The sequence below is a fragment of the Haliotis cracherodii genome, unplaced genomic scaffold (genome assembly GCF_022045235.1).
Source record: "Haliotis cracherodii isolate W230 unplaced genomic scaffold, xgHalCrac1.p SCAF_1, whole genome shotgun sequence".
Taxonomy (NCBI): domain Eukaryota; kingdom Metazoa; phylum Mollusca; class Gastropoda; order Lepetellida; family Haliotidae; genus Haliotis; species Haliotis cracherodii.
In genome coordinates, this window is record NW_027266264.1 from 70,490,722 (window position 1) to 70,513,493 (window position 22,772).

The window sequence follows — 22,772 nt, forward strand, 5'->3', positions numbered from 1 at the left end:
CCGCAACACTGACACCGATTACGCTACTCTACTAACATGGTTAGTGAGTTGGTCAGTGAAAAACACAAACACTGAGGCAGTAAGTGAATAACACATTCAGTAAGGCAGTAAGTGAATAACACATTCAGTTAGGCAATAAGTGAATAACACATTCATTGAGGCAGTAAGTAAGTAAATAGCACATTCATTGAGGAAGTAGGTAAGTAAATAGCACATTCATTGAGGCAGTAAGTAAGTAAATAGCACATTCATTGAGGCAGTAAGTAAGTAACTAACACATTCAGTGAGGCAGTAAGTGAAAAACACATTTAGTGTGGCAGTAAGTAAGTGAATAACACATTCAGTAAGGCAGTAAGTGAATAACACATTTAGTTAGTTAGGCAGTAAGTGAATAACACATTTAGTTAGGCAGTAAGTGAGTAACACATTCAGGGAGGCCGAGTGTAAGTAAATAACACATTCAGTGAGGCATTAAGTGAATAACACATTCATTGAGGCTGTAAGTGAAAAACACATTCAATGAGGCAGTAAATAAATAGTTTATTCGGCGAGGCAGTAAGTGAATAACACATTCAGGGAGGCAGTGAATAATACAGGCAATAAGGCAGTGTGTAAGTGAATAACACATTCATTAAGGCAGTAAGTGAATAACACATTCATTGAGGCAGTGTGTAAGTGAATAACACATTCAGTGAGGCAGTAAGTGAAAAACACATTCAATGAGGCGGTGAATAACACAGGCAGCAAGGCAGAGTGTAAGTGAATAATACATTCAGTAAGGCAGTAAGTGAATTGAACATTCAGTGAGGCAGTATATGAATAGCACATTTAGTGAGGCAGTAAATGAATAATACATTCAGTAAGGCAGTAAGTGAATAACACATTCAGTGAGGCAGTAAGTGAATAGCACATTCAATGAGGCAGTGTGTAAGTGAATAACGCATTGTTAGGCAGTAAATGAATGGCACATTTAGTGAGGCTGTAAGTGAATAACACATTCAGTGAGGCAGTAAGTGAAAAACACATTCAATGAGGCAGTGAATAACACAGGCACCAAGGCAGAGTGTAAGTGAATAATACATTCAGTAAGGCAATAAGTGAATAACACATTCAGTAAGGCAGTAAGAGAATTGAACATTCAGTGAGGTAGTAAATGAATAGCACATTTAGTGAGGCAGTAAATGAATAATACATTCAGTAAGGCAGTAAGTGAATAACACATTCAGTAAAACAGTAAGTGAATAACACATTCATTGAGGCAGTGTGTAAGTGAATAAAACATTCAGTAAGGCAGTAAGTGAATAGCACATTCAATGAGGCAGTGTGTAAGTGAATAATACATTCATTGAGGCAGTAAGTGAAAAACCCATTCAATGATGCAGTGAATAACACAGGCAGCAAGGCAGAGTGTAAGTGAATAACACATTCAGTTAGGCAGTAAATGAATAGCACATTTAGTGAGGCAGTAAGTGAATAACACATTCAGTGAGGCAGTAAGTGAAAAACACATTCAATGAGGCAGTGAATAACACAGGCAGCAAGGCAGAGTGTAAGTGAATAGAACACTCAGTGAGGTAGTAAAAGGCTATTACATTTAGTGAGGCAGTAAATGAATAGCACATTTAGTGAGGCAGTAAGTGAATAGCACATTTAGTGAGGCAGTAAGTGAATAGCACATTTAGTGAGGCAGTAAATGATTAATACATTCAGTGAGGCAGTAAGTGAATAACACATTCAGTAAAACAGTAAGTGAATAACACATTCATTGAGGCAGTGTGTAAGTGAATAAAACATTCAGTAAGGCAGTAAGTGAATAGCACATTCAATGAGGCAGTGTGTAAGTGAATAATACATTCATTGAGGCAGTAAGTGAAAAACCCATTCAATGATGCAGTGAATAACACAGGCAGCAAGGCAGAGTGTAAGTGAATAACACATTCAGTTAGGCAGTAAATGAATAGCACATTTAGTGAGGCAGTAAGTGAATAACACATTCAGTGAGGCAGTAAGTGAAAAACACATTCAATGAGGCAGTGAATAACACAGGCAGCAAGGCAGAGTGTAAGTGAATAGAACACTCAGTGAGGTAGTAAAAGGCTATTACATTTAGTGAGGCAGTAAATGAATAGCACATTTAGTGAGGCAGTAAGTGAATAGCACATTTAGTGAGGCAGTAAATGAATAGCACATTTAGTGAGGCAGTAAATGAATAATACATTCACTAAGGCTATATGTACTTGAATAACACATTCAGTGAGGCAGTAAGTGATTAACACATTCAGTGAGGCAGTAAGTGAATAACAATGTCAATACGGCAGTGAGTACGTGATTAACATACTCAGTGAGTACAAGAATAACGTAGGCAAGGAGTAGATGAGTAACAAAATTAGTGAAGCAATGAGTGAGTAACACAAGTGAGTAAGTGAATAACACAGCGAGGCAACTTATCAGTGAATAACAGATAGGCTAGTACGTTAGCGCAGCACACAGCACACAACACAATATGCGCTTCTGTGGAATGTTTAAGCGGTATATCCGCCATATTTTCAGGTGAACAATTGACATGCCTTTGCACGTATTGTGACGGGTGCCACCGATTGATCAGGATTGATCTGGTATCATCACTATTTCACAGTGATTCATAAACACGTGATTATGATACATATAGAATCGTACAATGGACTCTGTAGAAGAGGTTTCTTGTCATTATGTAAATGGTTTTGACGCTTTTATTCAACTAGAGATATATTTTTTTATTTGAAACCGCTGACCGACCATTCAAAATGAGGTATTTTGCAAAGTAACGGTAGAAGTTAAGTTTGCTGCTAATACATAATTATTTTTGATATGTGCAAAAAAAACGTCTTAAGAATTAACCCATTAAACGCTGCTTCAAGAGACAGCAATGTAAGTATGTTTTGAATTGAAACATTGTATAATTCAAGTAAACATTTATATTGCTTATGAAATAAGAAAACACACAACAACTTTTACACTCAGAGAAAACTACTTTTATCGATTCCCCGAAAATGATTTGTTTGTTTGTTTGTTTGTTTGCTGTTTAACGTCGCACTCAGCAATATTCCAGCGATATGACGGCGGTCTGTAAATAATTGAGTCTGGACCAGACAATCCAGTGATTTACATCATGAGCATCGATCTACGCAATTGGAACACGATGACATGCATCAACCAAGTCAGCGAGCCTGACCACCCGATCCCGTTAGTCGCCTCTAAAGACAAGCATAGGTTGCTGATGACCTATTCTACCCCGGGTCTTCACCGGTCCCATGTCAACTAACACTGTTCTTTATTCAGTCCACACGGCCCATTCTCAGTCACGGTTGGGGAAATTAGTGAACATCCATATGAACAAATGAAAACCGAACAAAATATACATGCACATCTTTTGCTCGATCGAACTGAGATTGTAAAATCCTCAACTCTGTTATAAGCTGACTAGAAAGAATATCTGACGTGGGCACTTTTGGGCGGTTGTCCAAAACTTCAAGCAGAGAGCAAATGATCTGATTTCATCATTCCACAATGGCTGCCATCGGTTGTATCGCCTTCATAGCCCAAAAATGGCAACCCCGATGCGAACGCAAGATTTGTCAGATGGTTATTCAGAATTCGAACTGCATGGACTAAAAGCCATATTCACACTCAAATGAAATGAACGTTAAAATAGTCATCTTCCACCTCAGACTCGGTCACAGGAAGCACTGTGACAAGGTATACCCATCTAGCAACCAACGTGAATACTACTTGTTACTGGAATGTCAAGACCATGCCCCAGCCCGGGCTCGGTTAAAACAAGAACTGCAGTTCTATCCCATATCAGTCGTAGATCTCCTGAATCCAAAAGATGCAATAGCGAAGGCCAAAGTAACTCTATTCCTGAGTAACTCTGTTCAGTATAACGTATAAAAAAGAGCAGCCAAAGAAAATCTATAAATTTATAAAAAATATGATATGAATTCATATCAATGCGAAATTAGAAATCCTATCAAAACAAAAGAGAAAGTTTATCAAAACTAAAACTCACAATAGATATGTGTACCCTACTCACACACACATATGAGTCTCAAAGAGGGACAAGTCAGCCGAAATTGTAACAAACAAACTCAGTATTCGAGGGGCAAGAAGTATCCCTAAAACGTCGTTACAAAGAATAAAAAGAAGTTGTTATCCATAAAAGTGTTCTGTATTCATGTTCTTCCAAATGCCTATCAAAGACTTAATCGTCTTAAAAGTCTAACCTAGCCTAAGTGCAAGCTGTCATATCTTACCTTTTATATAGGTATGACATGAGTCAGGTTTTCCAACTACATGTATGTGAATTCGCACCTGCACCATATAACATGCACCTGCATCAGATTATTGATAAAATTTATATGAAGTTAGACAGTTGCATATTTTTCAGTTTCTACTTCATTTTTCAGATCTATTCTGGGCAGCCTATCGCATGTGCATCAACATTACTGTCTGTATCATCTACTACATGTGTCTGGTCTATATAATATTGTACCACCTCCGTGGTCTAGTGGTAGAGCGTCCGCCCGGAGAGCGGAAGCTCCAGGGTTCGATCCCCGGCCGCGTCATACCAAAAGACGTTAAAAGATGGTACTTGTTGTTACCCTGCCTGGCGCTAGACATTAAGGGGGTAAAACAAGGACTGGTCGGCTCGGAGTCATTATACTGTGTCTGAGTGGGGTATTCATGTTAAACTGCGGCATGGTATCTCAATGGGCTTGCACTATAAATCGGCATCAGTCCCGACTAGTACAAGCAGCAACACAAACACACATACGTACATGCACGTCGCTATATAAGTGCAATAATCTTGGGCGCGACGTTAAACCCAATTTCACCTCACCTAACCTATATAATATTGTGACGGATGCCATAGGTGCGGCAGGATACGCTCCCCTTTTCGCGAACACTATTTGATAGTGATCTATAAACACATACCCATGATAGAGTCGAAATCGTACAATCGACTCTGTGTTTTTTGGTAGAAATTTGTTATGAATGTGAAAAGGATTTTGTCGCTTTTATTTCAGAAACAGATTCTTCACCCCCCAAAATGTTTTTATTCCAAAGTTCTGAAAACATGGTGAACACAAGGGTTAGATAACGACGGTACAAAATGTTTCTGCCATTTTTTTCATTACGATGTATCCGTCGGGGTACAAAAAGAATATGTGACAGTGGGAAATAGACAAATTTATATTTCAGTTTACGAAACACACAGAAACAATCTATGCTAAATTTGACATATTTCTAGTTCCTCCGTCTATACTCTGTTAGCACAAGGCTCCTCTTTACTATCTCGGGGTTGGCTAAATCTTTTACACCTTTTTGAAAAAATACAAACATTTTCGAGTGACAATGCAGGTTTTGGTGTTACCCTGTTGAGTTTTCTGACATGCTCACTTTATCCAACATCACATGCCTTAAAAGAATCTTGAAATTAAAGATGAAACGTAATCATAAATTGATTATGACATAGTCTAAGGCATGCATGGAAAATCCTGCATCCCTGCACCCCTCTCTCGATCCGCGTATGTCTGATGTTATAACGTCCGGCCGGATAATATACTTACAGTACATTATTGCAAGTGCACCGCCGTGCCCTATTTACGAAACCAACACATTTAACAGAAAATGAAAAGCTATGAGGTCGTACTGATAAATAATTAAATAACTTTTTTCAATTTTATAAGAATTAAACGAAACTTGATGTCTTCCGATATGCCTAGTTTCGTATGCACTCAAAGAGACAGCTTTACATTTCCAATTCAACATGTCTGCCTCCTAGTGTTTGTTTCCGAATGTATACATTTTGCTCCATATCTGTTGCACAAATCCTATAACTATACTGATTTACCAATGGTTAATTTGGGCTATGAGTGACTCCGAGTTAGATAAAAAAGAAACCGTGGAAATGGCGGAGACGAAGAAGAGACGAGTTGGAGCAGGGTTTGCCATGATCGAGTTGATAAGCCGACTTGTTTTGGCTGTTATGACCAGATTTTGGAAGCTCTGCAGTACAGCGCTTCTAATTATCCTTCTGGTGTTTTGGTTTGAAGGGGGAATGCTGGCCTCATTTCTTCTTGTCATAGCACTTTTAGGTAAACGGGATTGTTTATTTTCTGTTTTTGTAGGGATTTTACACTATGGTTTGACAGTATTGATACAATCATGACAATATGCTTCTCGTCCATTTCGCCCCTAAACTAGCAGCTATAGGATGCGCTATTACAATTCAATGCTTTGTCATTGTGAGAAAATACAGTGGCCAGACTAAAGATTACAGGGCACACATGTAGGTACCAACATATGCCGGTCATGTCTTAACTGTCAGATCCCATCACGAATTTCCATTAAGCTGCCGGTTGTGGTTCTTGTTTCATTGATTTTGCTCGATCCGTTGTATTAGGGGTAGGGTATGTTACCCCCAATTCTATCCTTAGCCACTGTGTCCCGTTTCTGATCAACAACCACTCTTTACAATATATGATACCAGAGTGTATGAAAAATGTAATATGTATTAGGGCCTGGACGAGTCCAAATTTACTACCCGGGTACCCACCCCCTATAACCCGACCCTACCCAGGTACCCGCTGTAGGTCTCAAGAGATGGGTACAAAATGTCTGATTGGGAAACGTTTCACCATACTCCTGTCAAAGTATATTTAGATAGACGTATAAACCGATCTGGTCATGCATACACTGAAGTTGACTGAAGTTTTATCTTTATGCAAACATATAAAGTCAGAAGGAACGTGTGCATAGAAAGAAATGTGAACAATTGTCACTTATAGTATAACCATAGAGTTCTAGATAATTTTTGCCATTAGTCAATATAATCACGTGACTAACCTCAGGTCCAGGTTGTCCTGTGGGTACCCGGGTCACACAGTACCCACCTGACTTGAGTACCCGAGTTACCGGTCCCAGTCATAATTTGTATAACTACTGCCATACAGACTGATGTTTTGAATATCATATTGTCAGCATATTATTCACTTTGACATTGTGATCTCTTGACTGTAATATGTTGCACAAAATCCCTTATCAATAACAATAATAATACATTTTCTTATGAGTTGCATCTATGATTCATATTGAAGTATTTTTGGGCCCAAACGTACGTCATGCATCATAATGATCATATGAAACCCTGAAGATAGTAACATGATAGGGTCAAGCAAGATCAGTGATGGGTGAGCATTTCACTGGGGTATCACGTCCAATCCTAAAACAGCACTCTTCACACAAAGTCAAGCAATTGTATCCGATTCTACCATGACATTGATGTATGCTTGATTCTGATTGGTTAAAAAGAGGTTTCCATTTTGCTACGGAAACCACTTTCAAATATATTAAGCCTTTTCACAAAAAAAACGTAAGAATACATGCCTACATATCGATTCATAAAAAATGGCTGCCGATCGATCACATCTATATGAACTGTTCTAATGCATGCTGGGTCCCTTATACCAGCCAGGTCTCTAATAACGCTGTGTCTAATTGTCCTAAAATGAAAGCAAAATGAGAAAGTCAGATCACTTTGAGAGGCCATGCTTTTCCAATGGTAAATCTTTATTAATAAACATGATAAATATAGATAATGTTATCATAAGCATGATCATGTAACTAAAGTTATATTTGGGATAACACTTTCTTAGTAAAGTACAGATTCTAGTACTTTTTTGGGTTGAGTCCCGTCCGGGATTCGAACCCACACCTGCCAGGGTGAGGCACCTAATCGCCAGCACACAAAGTCAGCGATCTTACCCACTGAGCCACCGAGGCTTCCACAAAAAATGAAAGTCTGACAATTGGTAGTCTCGATCACATACTTTGAGTACCCCCCTGACAAGTGTAAATTGGCACGGCTCCCATGTAACTTTAGTTACATTTGACCACTTTCTAAATGGCATTGTGTATTCATAAGCATGATCATGCCGATGCCTTTCGTTCTAAGTAAACAAATTTGTATATTTTACATTTCTCAGTCAGTGAAAAGGTCCAAATGTGTAACGTGTGTATTCACACCTCATTTAGTGCATCCAGGAGACTTCCTCTCTGGCCATGCTCTAGTGGATAGAGTGTCTGACCGGAGAGCAGAAGGTCAGTGGTTTCATCCCTGGCATGTCATACGAATAGATGTTAATGGATTGGTCGGCTTGGAGTCAGTATACTTTGTCTGAATAAGGTAACTGTGTTAAACTGTGGCATGGTTACTCAGTGGGATAGCAGTATAAATTCAGTAATACCGATAGTCAGGATAAGTGCCGGTACAAGTAGCCATGAAAGGGTGCACATCGCTATTTAAGTGACATAACTCAAAATAGATGTTAAATCCCATTTCACCTCGTTCAAGCAGGTAGCCATTTCATGATTTGCTGTTATGTACTTGGTAACACTTAAATGTTACTTCAGTTTCTAACCATGCAGCTTTATATACTCACTCTGAAACATTAGATACTAGTCCAAAGACTGAGTCTAGTAACATTTTGTTCGGTCTAGTACATTAAAATCAGATCTTAGTGCTCGCTACTGCTAAACAAAGATCAGAGGACATTCCATTATGGGTCACATCAAAATGACCTTTCTAGAACTTTGACCGACCACTGAAATGACTAACAAGAAGTCGACATCAGCCAATTAGAAAGCAGCTTTCTTGAACTTAACGCCACTAGTTACAAACTGGCGACTTCCACTCAGACTACCTTTGAAAAATATTGATTCAGATTTTGAAAACTGAACAGAAGAACATTCTGGAATGTCTAATAGATGGATAAGATTGTTTGGCAGTACTTTCCGAGGGCTATTTATCCCATCTGTTGTTCGGAATTCCCCATGTTAACCATTTTGAGGCTGCATGATTAGAAAATGCATACCAACTATTGCTTTCCTGATCTGGTAAGCGATGCTCTGATTGGTCGGATGAAAGGTCGTTCTGACGTGACCCATAATGAGATGTCTTGAGATCTTTGTTTAGCGGTAGCGTGAACTAAGATCTGATTTTGATGAGATTGGTTTGTCAACCATCTAAAGTTAAAACAAGTTATGAAATGATCACTGACGATGCATTTTAAATAAGCATGGATGCTGGTATGTGTTGTACCGTAGAGAGAACCATCAGTGGATCATTTTAGCCTTGCCATTCTTGTAAATCTGGTATCTGTGCACCATCTTTTCCCAAAACAAGCCGTATTTAACTTTTTCTTTTTAATTTTTTTGGCCCAATTTTAGGCAAAAAATCTGTAAAAAAGGTATGTCCTAAATGTAGGTTGTCACATAATGCTCAGGAAATGCTTCTGTTTTACCCGGACCAGCCTCCCCACTCCCGGTTGTACGTCGAGCCGTACGTTTCTTCCTACTGTTGATTTCAGGGTTGTTCTACAATGCTCAGGACATGCTTCTGTACCACCCGGACCAGCCTCCCCACTCCCGGATGTACGTCGAGCTGCCTGGGATACTCCATCTACCGTATGAGAATCATTTTGTGAAGACCCGAGATGGCACACAGATCAACGTGGTGCTGGTGAAGCAATCCCACCTTGATGTGCCAACTGTTGTTTTCTTCCATGGAAATGCAGGGAATATTGGACATAGGTGATTGTAGCACATTTATTGATAAAGAGTATTCTTGCCATTCATAAGCTAAATTAGAGTTTTAGAAATGTTTACTTGCCTGATTGTCATCATACCCCACTCATTTGCCTGTCCTGGCGTCCGTTCCACAAAGCGATCAGAGCGCTACGATTGTCATAAGTCTATGTTAAAGTGTGGGACTTACGGTCGTCTTAGTGCTAAGATCGCTTTGTTGAACGGTGCCCAGTATTTAGTCATTGGTCGGCAAACCCTGTGGACATGGTGGAGATTCTGTGTTAGAATAAGTGACAGTACCTGTCCTTGTAGTGAAAGGAGACTAATGGATTGGATGGCCAGGCTTGGTTACTTTGTTCATTATGAATCAGAGAATCATGGATTGAGTAAAGATAGTCTATTGTTGTGATGGATTGAGTGAAGATAATCTATTGTGATGGAATGAGTGAAGATAATCTGCTGTTGTGATGGATTGAGTGAAGATAATCTACTGTTGTGATGGATTGAGTGAAGATAATCTGCTGTTGTGATGGAATGAGTGAAGATAATCTGCTGTTGTGATGGATTGAGTGAAGATAATCTACTGTTGTGATGGATTGAGTGAAGATAATCTGCTGTTGTGATGGATTGAGTGAAGATAATCTACTGTTGTGATGGATTGAGTGAAGATAATCTGCTGTTGTGATGGATTGAGTGAAGATAATCTACTGTTGTGATGGAATGAGTGAAGATAATCTATTGTTGTGATGGAATGAGTGAAGATAATCTACTGTTGTGATGGATTGAGTGAAGATAATCTATTGTTGTGGGTTTCAGGTTGATGAACATCCTTGGTCTGTATTCAGCGTGTAAATGCAATGTTGTTATGGTGGAGTATCGGGGATATGGAAAAAGTGATGGATCACCCTCTGAACATGGTAGGTAGAACCTGTCATCAGGTCAACACCAGACTCAAATGTGCTGATAACCGATCCTAGCACCAACATACATTTGATCGCTGTCATAACTTCCTTTCTGAACAGGCCTATCGTCCTTCATGCAGTGTAGTGTAAAATGTGGCTGTAGATTCATCTCACTATCTCGTCATCATTGTGTAACACTCTTGTTGTCAACCTCCACTATCTCAGCATCTTTGTGTAACTGTCTTGGCATCATTGTGTAACTCTCTCGTCATCATTGTGTAACACTCTTGTTGTTAACCTCCACTATCTCAGCATCATTGTGTAACTCTCTCGTCATCCTTGTGTACCTCTCTTGGCATCATTGTCTCACTATCTTGTCATCATTGTGTAACTCTCTTGGCATCATTGTGTAACTCTCTTGGCATCATTGTGTAACTCTCTCAGCATCTTTGTGTAACTCTCATGGCATCATTGTCTCACTATCTTGTCATCATCGTCTCACTATCTTGTCATCATCGTCTCACGATCTTTGGCATCATTGTGTAACTCTTGGCATCATTGTGTAACTCTCAGCATCTTTGTGTAACTCTCTTGGCATCATTGTCTCACTATCTTGTCATCATTGTTAACTCTCTTGTCATCATCGTCTCACTATCTTGTCATCATCGTCTCACGATCTTTGTCGTCATTGTGTAACACTCTTGGCATCATTGTGTAACTCTTGGCATCATTGTGTAACTCTCTCAGCATCTTTGTGTAACTCTCTTGGCATCATTGTCTCACTATCTTGTCATCATTGTTAACTCTCTTGGCATCATCGTCTCACTATCTTGTCATCATCGTCTCACTATCTTTTCAGGAATGTATGATGATGCAGAGGCAGCAGTCGACTTCATCCTCAACAGGAGCGATATAAATAAACGGAAAATATTCATATTTGGACGTTCCTTAGGCGGAGCTGTTGCAATAAACCTTGTTTCCAAGCCATCCTACAGCAGCTGTGTTGCTGGCCTGATAGTGGAGAATACCTTCACCTCACTGCCAGATATAGCAAGAGTTTTATTTAATTTCAAAATTTTGGATTATTTGCCATCATGGTGTTTCAAAAATCAGGTGAGTGCCTTAAAATAAAGAGAAATGCTAAAAGAAAGGTTGAATTAATTGACCTGTTAAATGATGAATCCAGTTTTTCATATTACTGGGGAATGTTTTTGACCGACTTTACCAGTATAATACTGTTGTTGCTATTGTGTTTTGTTGTCATGGTAATGGTGTTCCTGTTTTACTTTGGGGTTCTTCATTCGTTGAACATGGCTTTCACTGTATAAATATAAGCGACAAAAACATTTCCATAATCATTAGAAATTTCTATTAAAAGCAGAATAGATTGTATGATTCCAAATTTCTGACTGTAATTTACGCATGTGTTTATGAATCACTATCAAATATTGATGATACCAAGTATTCATCTAAAGGTGAAATGATTATTGTTAAGGTTCAATGTGCATGACATCATGGAAGATGTCAGATTGTTTTGTTGTTTTACGCCGCACTCAGCAATATTCCAGCTATATGACGAAGGTCTGTAAATAATCGAGTCTGGACCAAACAATCCAGTGATTGATATCATGAACATCGATCCACGCAATTGGGATCGATGACTGCATCAATCAAGTCAGCGAGCCTGACCACCCGATCCCGTTAGTCACCTTTTACGACCAGCATAGTCACCTTTTACGGCAAGCATGGGTTGCTGAAGACCTATTCTACCCTGGATCTTCACGGGTCGGAAGATGTCAGAGGTCAAGATAAGCTGTGTATTTGCCTTAAATACTCCAAATAAATCAGCATAACACAATGTTGAAACTTGAACACATGAAAACTTTCAAAACCCCAAAGTATTACCACACACTGCGTAATTGTCCAGTGTAGCCTTTTCAGCTTGCATACCAGAATATCTTTTCACATCTTTATTTGAGAAATAAATGACTCATTGTCGTTGTTTATCATACAATAAAAAACTGCGGGGAGAGTAAGCCATGAGGGTTGCATCCATTGAGTGGTTTATTCTCCCTGCAGTGTTTTATTGAACTATAAACAACGACCACGAGTCATTTATTTCTTATATAAGATAAGAAAAAGGATATCAACATTATGTACAGTCTCTTAAAGGATACTGATAAAATGTGCACGCTTTAAAAATAGTTACCCATAATTAAATAAGGATGACTCCCTCAATAGAAATGTACTCACAATGTCGGACAAGTCCATTTTATGTACAGTTGGTATTTCCCGCATATTTTCACAATCCTTTCGTTGATTACCTGTACCTTTTCTCTCAATACCGATTGTCATATCTCCATTGCTTTAAGATGTGATTGTTTGGCAATCACGTTATCTGTGTTACCCAACTACACGTATGGGCAACAACTTACTGGACACTTCCCTCTCAAAAATAACAACGTCCAATATATGACGTCATCAAGTTGCAAGCGCATATTCGAATCTCCAGAAATGACGTCATGATAGAACATGTGAAATAAACCACACTTCATTGTTCTTTGTGATTTACTGCATAGCTATCTTATATTTACTGATCGAATGCAAGCATCACCTCTACATAAGTTTTACTGCAGTGAAGAATGCTTAGAAGGGCAATGTGTGGATTATTGTAACTGACGTATCGCTATTGTAAACTTCTTCAACATGTGACACACTTAGGGCAGCATATGAACACAAGAAAATTAGAAGTTACCTGAAACAGCATAATTTTAATATGTCATCTGGTTTAAGAAGATATACTGAAACAAAAAGTCAGAGATCATAAATATTTTGGGGGATATTCTTTTGTAGTGAAGACTGAGCATGCAGTTTCATAAAAATATGCCCAGTATTATTCATGATCCCTAACTTAATTAGTTCAGTATGTATTGAATACTCAAAGAAACCTGTCAATACCCAATGTGAGTGATAACACATGAGTTAATACCCAATGTGGGTGATAACACATGAGTAAATACCCAATGTGAATAACATGAGTTAATACCCAATGTGAGTGATAACACATGAGTAAATACCCAATGTGGGTGATAACACATGAGTAAATACCCAATGTGAATAACATGAGTTAATACCCAATGTGAGTGATAACACATGAGTTAATACCCAATGTGAGTGATAACACATGAGTAAATACCCAATGTGAATAACATGAGTTAATACCCAATGTGAGTGATAACACATGAGTAAATACCCAATGTGGGTGATAACACATGAGTAAATACCCAATGTGAATAACATGAGTTAATACCCAATGTGAGTGATAACACATGAGTTAATACCCAATGTGAGTGATAACACATGAGTAAATACCCAATGCGGATAACATGAGTTAATACCCAATGTGAGTGATAACACATGAGTAAATGCCCAATGTGGGTGATAACACATGAGTAAATACCCAATGTGAATAACATGAGTTAATACCCAATGTGAGTGATAACACATGAGTAAATACCCAATGTGAGTGATAACACATGAGTAAATACCAAATGTGGGTGATAGCACAAGTAAATACTCAATGTGAATGATAACACATGAGTAAATACCCAATGTGAATGATAACATGAGTAAATACCCAATGTGAATGATAACATAAGTAAATACCTAATGTGAGTGATAACACGAGTAAATACTCAATGTGAATGATAACATGAGTAAATACCCAATGTGAATAACATGAGTAAATACCAAATGGGAGTGATAACACATGAGTAAATACTCAATTTGAATGATAACATGAGTAAATACCCAATGTGAATGATAACATAAGTAAATACCTAATGTGAGTGATAACACGAGTAAATACTCAATGTGAATGATAACATTAGTAAATACCCAATGTGAATAACATGAGTAAATACCAAATGGGAGTGATAACACATGAGTAAATACCCAATTTGAATGATAACACGAGTAGATACCCAATGTGAATGATAACATGAGTAAATACCCAATGTGAATGATAACATAAGTAAATACCTAATGTGAGTGATAACACATGAGTAAATACACAATGTGAATAACATGGTGTATACCCAATGTGAGTGATAACACATGAGTAAATACCCAATGTGGGTGATAACACATGAGTAAATACCCAATGTGAATAACATGAGTTAATACCCAATGTGAGTGATAACACATGAGTAAATACCCAATGTGAGTGATAACACATGAGTAAATACCCAATGTGAATAACATGAGTAAATACCCAATGTGAGTGATAACACATGAGTAAATACCCAATGTGAATGATAACATGAGTAAATACCCAATGTGAGTGATAACACATGAGTAAATACCCAATGTGAGTGATAACACGAGTAAATACTCAATGTGAATGATAACATGAGTAAATACCCAATGTGAATGATAACACATGAGTAAATACCCAATGTGAGTGTTAACACATGAGTAAATACCCAATGTGGGTGATAACACATGAGTAAATACCCAATGTGAATAACATGAGTAAATACCCAATGGGAGTGATAACACATGAGTAAATACCCAATTTGAATGATAACACATGAGTAAATACCCAATGTGAATGATAACATAAGTAAATACCCAATGTGAATAACATGAGTAGATACCAAATGGGAGTGATAACACATGAGTAAATACCCAATTTGAATGATAACACGAGTAAATACCCAATGTGAATGATAACATAAGTAAATACCCAATGTGAATAACATGAGTAAATATCAAATGTGAATGATAACACATGAGTAAATACCCAATTTGAATGATAACACGAGTAAATACCCAATGTGAATGATAACATGAGTAAATACCCAATGTGAATTATAACACGAGTAAATACCCAATGTGAATGATAACACAAGTAAATACCCAATGTGAATGATAACATGAGTAAATACCCACTGTGAACGATAAAATGAGTATATACCAAACGTGAATGATAACACGAGTATATACCCAATGTGAATGATAACACATGAGTAAATACCCAATGGTTTAACAATATTATGTGGGTCCCTGAGATATATTTTGCTAGCAGGATTGTATTTGGTAATGTTTTATTCTGCTCTTTTGTTTATGAGTGATGTCCCTACTATATGTTTGATGTATGTTTGACTGTAGAGGTGAGCAAGTAATTAGTGATGTTGTTTTGACTGCTCTCAAAGCCTCTTTGTATCTTGTATCTTGTACCATGTTATACACTGTTTCAGTACCCGTCCAAGAAGCGGCTTGACAAATTATGTCTTCCTGTCCTTTTCCTCTCTGGTCTCGGAGACCAGCTGATTCCTCCGCGGATGATGACGGATCTGTTCGAGGTAGGAGCAGATGCTATGTCCATCACCTCAGACTAACAATTCTTATTGGTTGGTTGACAAACATTCTGGCCTAAAATTCAATTTAGGTGATCGGAGAACAAAAATGTATTTCAACTTCCAGATTAGTACTGCTCCCAGTGCTAGTACTGATCACAATATCAGTCACTGGATTGTCTGATCCAGACATGATTATTTACAGGCCACCATCATGTACCTTGACAATGGCTGAGTGTGGAATTTAACAGCCAATAGGGACGGTCGGGAAGCCTAGTGGTTAAAGCGTTTGCTCGTCAAGCCAAAGACCTGGGCTCGATTCCTGACATGGGTACATTGTATGAAGCCCATATCAGGTGTCCTCCGCCGTGATATTGCTGGAATATTTCTAAAAGCGGCGTAAAACCATACTCACTCACTAGCAGGAAATATTACCAGGGTTAGACACCGTCACTAGTCATCTGGGAAAATGAGATGTAAAATGACTACTTATTCATATGTAAAAGGCGACTATGCTTGTCGTAAGAGGCGACTAACGGAATCAGGTGGTCAGACTCGCTGACTTGGTAGATGCATGTCATAGTATCCCAATTGCGTGGATCGATGCTCATGATGTCAAGCACAGGATTGTCTGGTCCACACTCGAATATTTTGAGACCCCCGTCATATAGCTGGAATATTGCTGAGTGCGGCTGTTAAACAACAACCAAGCAACCAACCAACCAGTAGTTAAGGTACATCAAGTAATGTGGGAATTGAGTCGTCAAAAAATCTGTTTACAGAACAATTTGAAACATTGGATGATTGAAAGAAGTTGCTCATCTCTTAACATGTCCTATGTCTATGTGTCTGTGATGTGTTTGTCAGAGTTCAAGCAGCCCTCTGAAGAGAATCAGTCGGTTCCCGGGGGGGTCTCACAACGAGACCTGGATGAGTCCGGGCTACTATGAAGCCTGGCACAGCTTTCTCAAGGAGGTAAGGCTTGAATGATCCACTGAATCATCTTTTGTTTGTCATCACCATACCTATGTGTTTCACCAAAGTGGTAAATGTCGAGTACTCGCATCACTTCAGGCTTTCCACATTTAGCTGACACCTGCTGATGCAAATTAAATGCTTTTCAAAACGGTGTGAAACACTCTCTCTCACTAAAGTGAAAGACTGTTGTCTTGATATGTGAATTGCATATCAAATTGATAAAAAGTATACTGCTGGAAGATAAATCATACATTGTCATCATATGTTTATACAGAACAGTTAAGGACCCGTAAAGATTCCGGGGTAGAATAGGTCTTCAGCAACCCATGCTTGCCGTAAAAGGTGACTATGCTTGTTGTAAAAGGTGACTAACGGGATCGGGTGGTCAGGCTCGCTGACTTGGTTGATGCATGTCATCGATCCCAATTGCGTGGATCGATGCTCATGATATTAATCACTGGATTGTCTGGTCCAGACTCGATTATTTACAGACCGCCGGATAGCTGCAATATCAGTGTGGCATTAAACAAAAAACAAACAAACAAAACAGAACAGTTAAGACTACCACTTTGACATGCTTCGTTCATTGTTCTTTGCCATTTATCGTGGAGCTTTCTTATATGACAGAATAAACTGCAGTCTATTTACAATAGGGTAAAAAAGGAGGAAAACTTAAATAACACTGCACACATAGCAACATATTCAGGGAACCTTTTGAAGAACAAACATATAAGGCTTAAAAAAATAAAAGAATTTGTTCTCTGGCAATGACTTTTCAAAATATAGTGCGAGAGGGCGGGTGTTTGTTTTTTGTTTTTTGCTTGTTCAAACTAGTATGTAACCAAATAAACAGTTGTGTACCATCAACCTGGGAAGGGGCCTCTCTACATAAACAAGCATACAAACGCCTATTGCCGCAATGACAATAGCACAAGATGCGCTTGAAAGCAGTCCTACATATAAAGGGAAGTAACTGTGTGCTATATGGGATCACATTGTTTTTAAGTCTTAGGATTTTTTTATTTTGGGGAAAATGGAAATAAAAATGAAACATGCAGTGGACTCTATGATGATGCGGGCAGTGACTATTATTTTTTTTAGCCTAACCTAAAATGTGTTTTAGTTATTTAATTTTTTTCTCACATATCACCTACCAAAATTTAACCAACAAAAACTTCAGAGAACAAGGGAATTCATGTCAGGCCATGTCAGATAAGGTCAATTTAATGAAATGCATTTTATGAAAATTAAACAAATACAATGATGATTGGTATGGCCATGCTGCCACTGTTGGGTATCTCGTCAACTTCGTGTGGTGAAGTCCAGAAATCTGTTTCAGGTGTGCGAGCGTCCAACACACGACTCCGGCCACAGCATAGCAGTTCATATGGAGAAGGGAGTGAAGAATGTCTGATGTATGGCTCATTGTAATGTAAATAAGGAGGACAACTTTCAACCATGAATATCTCGGCAGAGGCGTACAGGATTACAGGATTTTGAAATGGGGATAGGGTGGGTGTATGCTCACTGTACTTAAGTTGTCGAGAGTGCAGTTAACATGTGAGGTGTCTGACAAGTGGGGTGTGTGCGCCCCACTGCATCTCCCCTCTGGATCTCCTGTATCTGCCAGTGCTCGGTGTGAGGGAACAGGTTAAGGCAGCTAGGACAGCTGTGTAGCAGACCACTCGGGAGTATCTGGTGTTTTTGTATCCTCTTTTTCTGGTATTTGTGTACTTGTTTCTCCTACAGGTGGGACATCAGCTGCTGTGACACGGGATGTGGTTGGGGGTATTTTACTAATATTCTTTTGGCCATTCAAAATGGCCGCTATGACAGCTATCAGAAATGGGGTTGTGAGTCAATTGACTGTCCATTTTCGCAAACATGTTCACAATACATTAATCTTTACATTAATCACCTAGTTCTTTATTCGGATTTTTTCTGGCATATGATTGTTTGCCATTAAAGGTCAAGGTCACTTTTATTGAAGCATGTCAAGGGTAAACATCACAATTTTAATGTAACCAGTCCACAAATATTTTATCAATAGTACAACTTTACTATTGGAGAAAAAACTTACAAATTTGGATTTGTCTTGGATCATTGAGAAACATGGCCATTTGAATTCTGTATTCTGTACAGTTTAAGATCACAATAACTGGAGTCCTAGTAGCAGGGTCTGGGTAGGATTTGCTTCTGTCAAGGTCAAGGTCAAGGAAGGCATGTTAAGTCGTGCTTGGATGTTCAATGGGCAAATAAGTTTTAACATCTAATACTTGAATTAAATGTTGATTTAATTAGGAGGCATAAATTATCAAGTATGTTACAACACTATGACATATATGTTGAAATGGAAGTCTTAGACCTGTAATCAGTTTCTACCAGTTTGACAGACAAGTCAGGAAATGACATGAGTTTAAAAACTGTAGGGCAAATAAGGTTGATACAGCTGGAATATTCCTGACTGTGGTGCAAAACAATATTCAATTCTCGCTGACCACGAATCTCATTAATCAATAGGCTAAAGTGTGCACTGAAATGTTCCCCTACCGGACTTTTGTTGTGCGAACATTAGCTAAGTGCAGTCAGTGCACAATGTCGCAGGAATGTCATCTCTGTGGTTGCTACTTCATCCAAGAGAGTCAGGTGAGATACCTAGTCTACGACGGGAGCAGGAACAGTGTGAATGACAAGTCATGTTCAGTAGTTGAAGCCATGGACTAGGTCATTGAAGCAGGGGTCAGATGAATTCCAGTAAGTGTTGATATGATTGATATACAACCAGTGTTTGAAATAGAAAAAATTGCAAGGCTGCCATCAGAACCCACAGACCTTAGAAGCTGCAGGCCCTGACTAAACTCTTCAGGCCCTCATTTAAGAAAACTGCAGCTTATTGTGACAAATAGATAGGCCATAAGAACCTATACAACTTTAAAACTACACGCCCGACAAGAGATCTACCTGCTACGGGCCTACGGGCAGGTGCTTGTTTCTAACACTATACATGTCGTATGTTTCCTACACAAATGTGTGAGAAAATCTTCAACAAGCCATGAAAACCTACAGCTTTGTATTCTTTTACACTGAAGCATAAGTCTAGTGTGATGTAATAGAATTGATGTGAAGATGCAGGAAACATGCTAGAAGTGTGCATAATGTCAGTGCTTTTTGGATAGATTCAGTTTGTAGATACAAAACACATGGCCATTTCCTTCTTTGTTATCATATGACGTTCATTATTGTCTACATGTCGCTGTATAAGTGCAATAATCTTGACCACGACTGCAAGGCCCATTTCGCCTCATTTCTAAGTATCTTCTTCTTTGTCATATGAAGTTCATTATGGCCTTTATTATGATATGAATACAGGTATGTAAAGACATCACATAAATTATTGTAGAAAATAATTATCTAAAAAATAAATCAAAATGATGTGTAGGAAGCTGATTTAATACCTTACGCTGTGGCCATATATGGAAAATAGACATTTAAAACTGCAAGCATGGCAGCCATTGAGACAGTTACTTATGCTACAGCAAAATAGCATAGAAAGTGTTTTCATGGATGCAAGCAGTTTGCACATAAGTGTCTTTGCTTCTGTAATCATACTACCGTATTCGACGTAATAAGCGCCCCACTCTAATAAGTGCCCACAGGGATATTTGCCAATATATTGCTTAGTGAACAATCCCAGTTAGCACCCTTCGGATTGATCAATGTACACAAGACTTATTTCTTTGTGTATAATACGCACTCGTGTGTTATATGCACCCTTAATTATGGGCAATTAAATTCTGGAAAAATATATAAAACGCGCAGGCTTTTCTTTCGTAGCATTTCAGGCTGTCAGCATAAACCAGGAAATTTATGATCTTCCAACTCTTTCACCAAAATCATATTCTAATAAGAGCCGCCTATTTCTAATTTGGAGAGCGACATGGGTGTTATTATGTCGAATACGGTATTTGTTTTATGGTCACTTAATATTATTAATAATAATAAGTTTATTCTTAATGCGCCAAATTCCATTCACCAATTGAATGATCATGGCGCTACATCATTAGTGTTTGAATCCTGAGTTGTTATGCCATGTCATGACTGATCAAATTTCTTCATGCAAGCAACTCAAATTTAATTGTGGCATAGTGATTTAGTTTGCATATTTTACACAGATATGCAGCTTATCTTGAGCTCTGTCTGTTAAATGAATTAAACAATGTTGTTTGGTAAATGATTTCAACATTTCATATGCTCAAGTTCACCACATGAAGTTTAATTATTTGGCCGATACATGTATAAACTTGAACATGGGAAATGTTAATCTACAGTGTCTTCAGGCCATGAGTGTGAGCCCATTGTCCAGCAAGGTGAACTGTTGATGTTGTCAGTGGTGAATATCATTGTCTATGCATCCTGCAATATGTTGATAATGTCAGCCTTCCCTGTGTGGAGACACCTAATATGTAGTGTGATTCAGTGTAATCAGCCCACAGGAGTGACATTGTGCCTTAGAGAAGTTTGGCAATGCGTTGAGATCTGCAGGTAAATGTTGGCAGTTAGAGGAAGGCATCATGACCTATGCAGTCCAAATATTTCTTGGTTTTGCCATTATGATATTTCTGCAATAATGATAGCAGTGGTGTATGACTTTGACTCTGTTCATAACCTTCGGTAATATTAAGATATTACATGTACATCTGGATTTGAAGACAAGTCGTCAACTGGTACCCATGAGGCACTTAAAATTACATAATAATGTTTGGCCCACAAAGAATCTGGTCGACCTGGTAAAACACGCTAGGCTGACTTTGTGCACAGATAAGGCAGCCAACAGAACGCCATCATGACCCATGACTGAAAGGATGGACTTACCTGTGATCACCTTGGGGCAAGGGTGGCCCAGTCGTCTAAGGCGCCGCGATTCGCTGTGCAGTGTTGCGTCCCAGGGCACTCTAGAAACCTATGATTGTGGGTTCAAATCCTGGTTCGCCCCGATTATGTTTCTAGGTTTGTCAGCACCATACCCATGCTCGTGGGTTTCACCGAAGTGGTAAACGTCTGAGACCTGCATCACTTCAGGCCCTCCGCTGGGGCGGTCGGGTAGCCTAGCGGTTAAGGCGTTCGCTCTTCACGCCAAAGACCTGGGTTCGATTCCCGACATGGGTACAATGTGTGAAGCCCATTTCTGGTGTCCCCCACCGTGATATTGCTGGAATATTGCTAAAAGCCGCGTAAAACCTTACTCACTCAGGCTTTCCGCCCATATTAATCTAACATGCCGTGATATAACTGGAATACTGTTAAAAGCGGCTTTAAACCAAACTCACTCTCACTGTGATCAGCTGCCATAATTAATTTGCAGAGTATCTCCTCACCTTGTTCATGTTTACTTGGAAGGCTCCAAGGTCTGTAGGTACACGCAGAATACACAGATCTTACAAATAGCACACCCATGTGGGGATTTCCTGTTAGAACTTGTCTAACCTATGCCATAAGAGGTGACAAAATGGAATAGGTGGTCAGGCTCGGTGACTTGATTGATGACATGTCACAGTATATTGACAGTATGGATCATTGTTCACAAGATCTATCAACGAATTGTATGGTTTGAAAATGATTATTTACACACCGCTGTCATATAGCAGGAATATTGCTGATTGTGTGGTTAAACGATAAACAAACTTCACATTTATTTGTCAGTTGCCTTAAATACCAGGGCAAATATTTCAAAGTTAAAGCAGGGTCGGAGTAAAGTATGGTATAGTAATGTTCAATTATATTTTCAAACTAATGTGATCAACTTTGTAGAGTTTTGATATGTGATATGTATTGTTTTAAGTATATTTTATGGGATTCGGCTAGTTTTTTCAATTACTCTACAAAACTACAAAAGAGAGTTAATCCC

The 22,772-nt window shown here is 38.7% G+C and overlaps 1 protein-coding gene across 1 annotated transcript; it reads left to right on the forward strand.

Annotated features, from left to right (window-relative positions):
* The first annotated feature begins 5,817 nt into the window (after positions 1–5,817).
* Positions 5,818–19,060, forward strand: LOC139466672 (protein ABHD13-like). Its single transcript, XM_071248327.1, has 7 exons — positions 5,818–6,137; positions 9,411–9,633; positions 10,444–10,544; positions 11,389–11,642; positions 15,791–15,895; positions 16,757–16,864; positions 18,207–19,060. Exons 1-7 carry the CDS (start codon positions 5,912–5,914, stop codon positions 18,279–18,281), a joined length of 1,092 nt encoding a protein of 363 aa, XP_071104428.1. The 5' UTR covers positions 5,818–5,911; the 3' UTR covers positions 18,282–19,060.
* Positions 19,061–22,772: the final 3,712 nt, after the last annotated feature.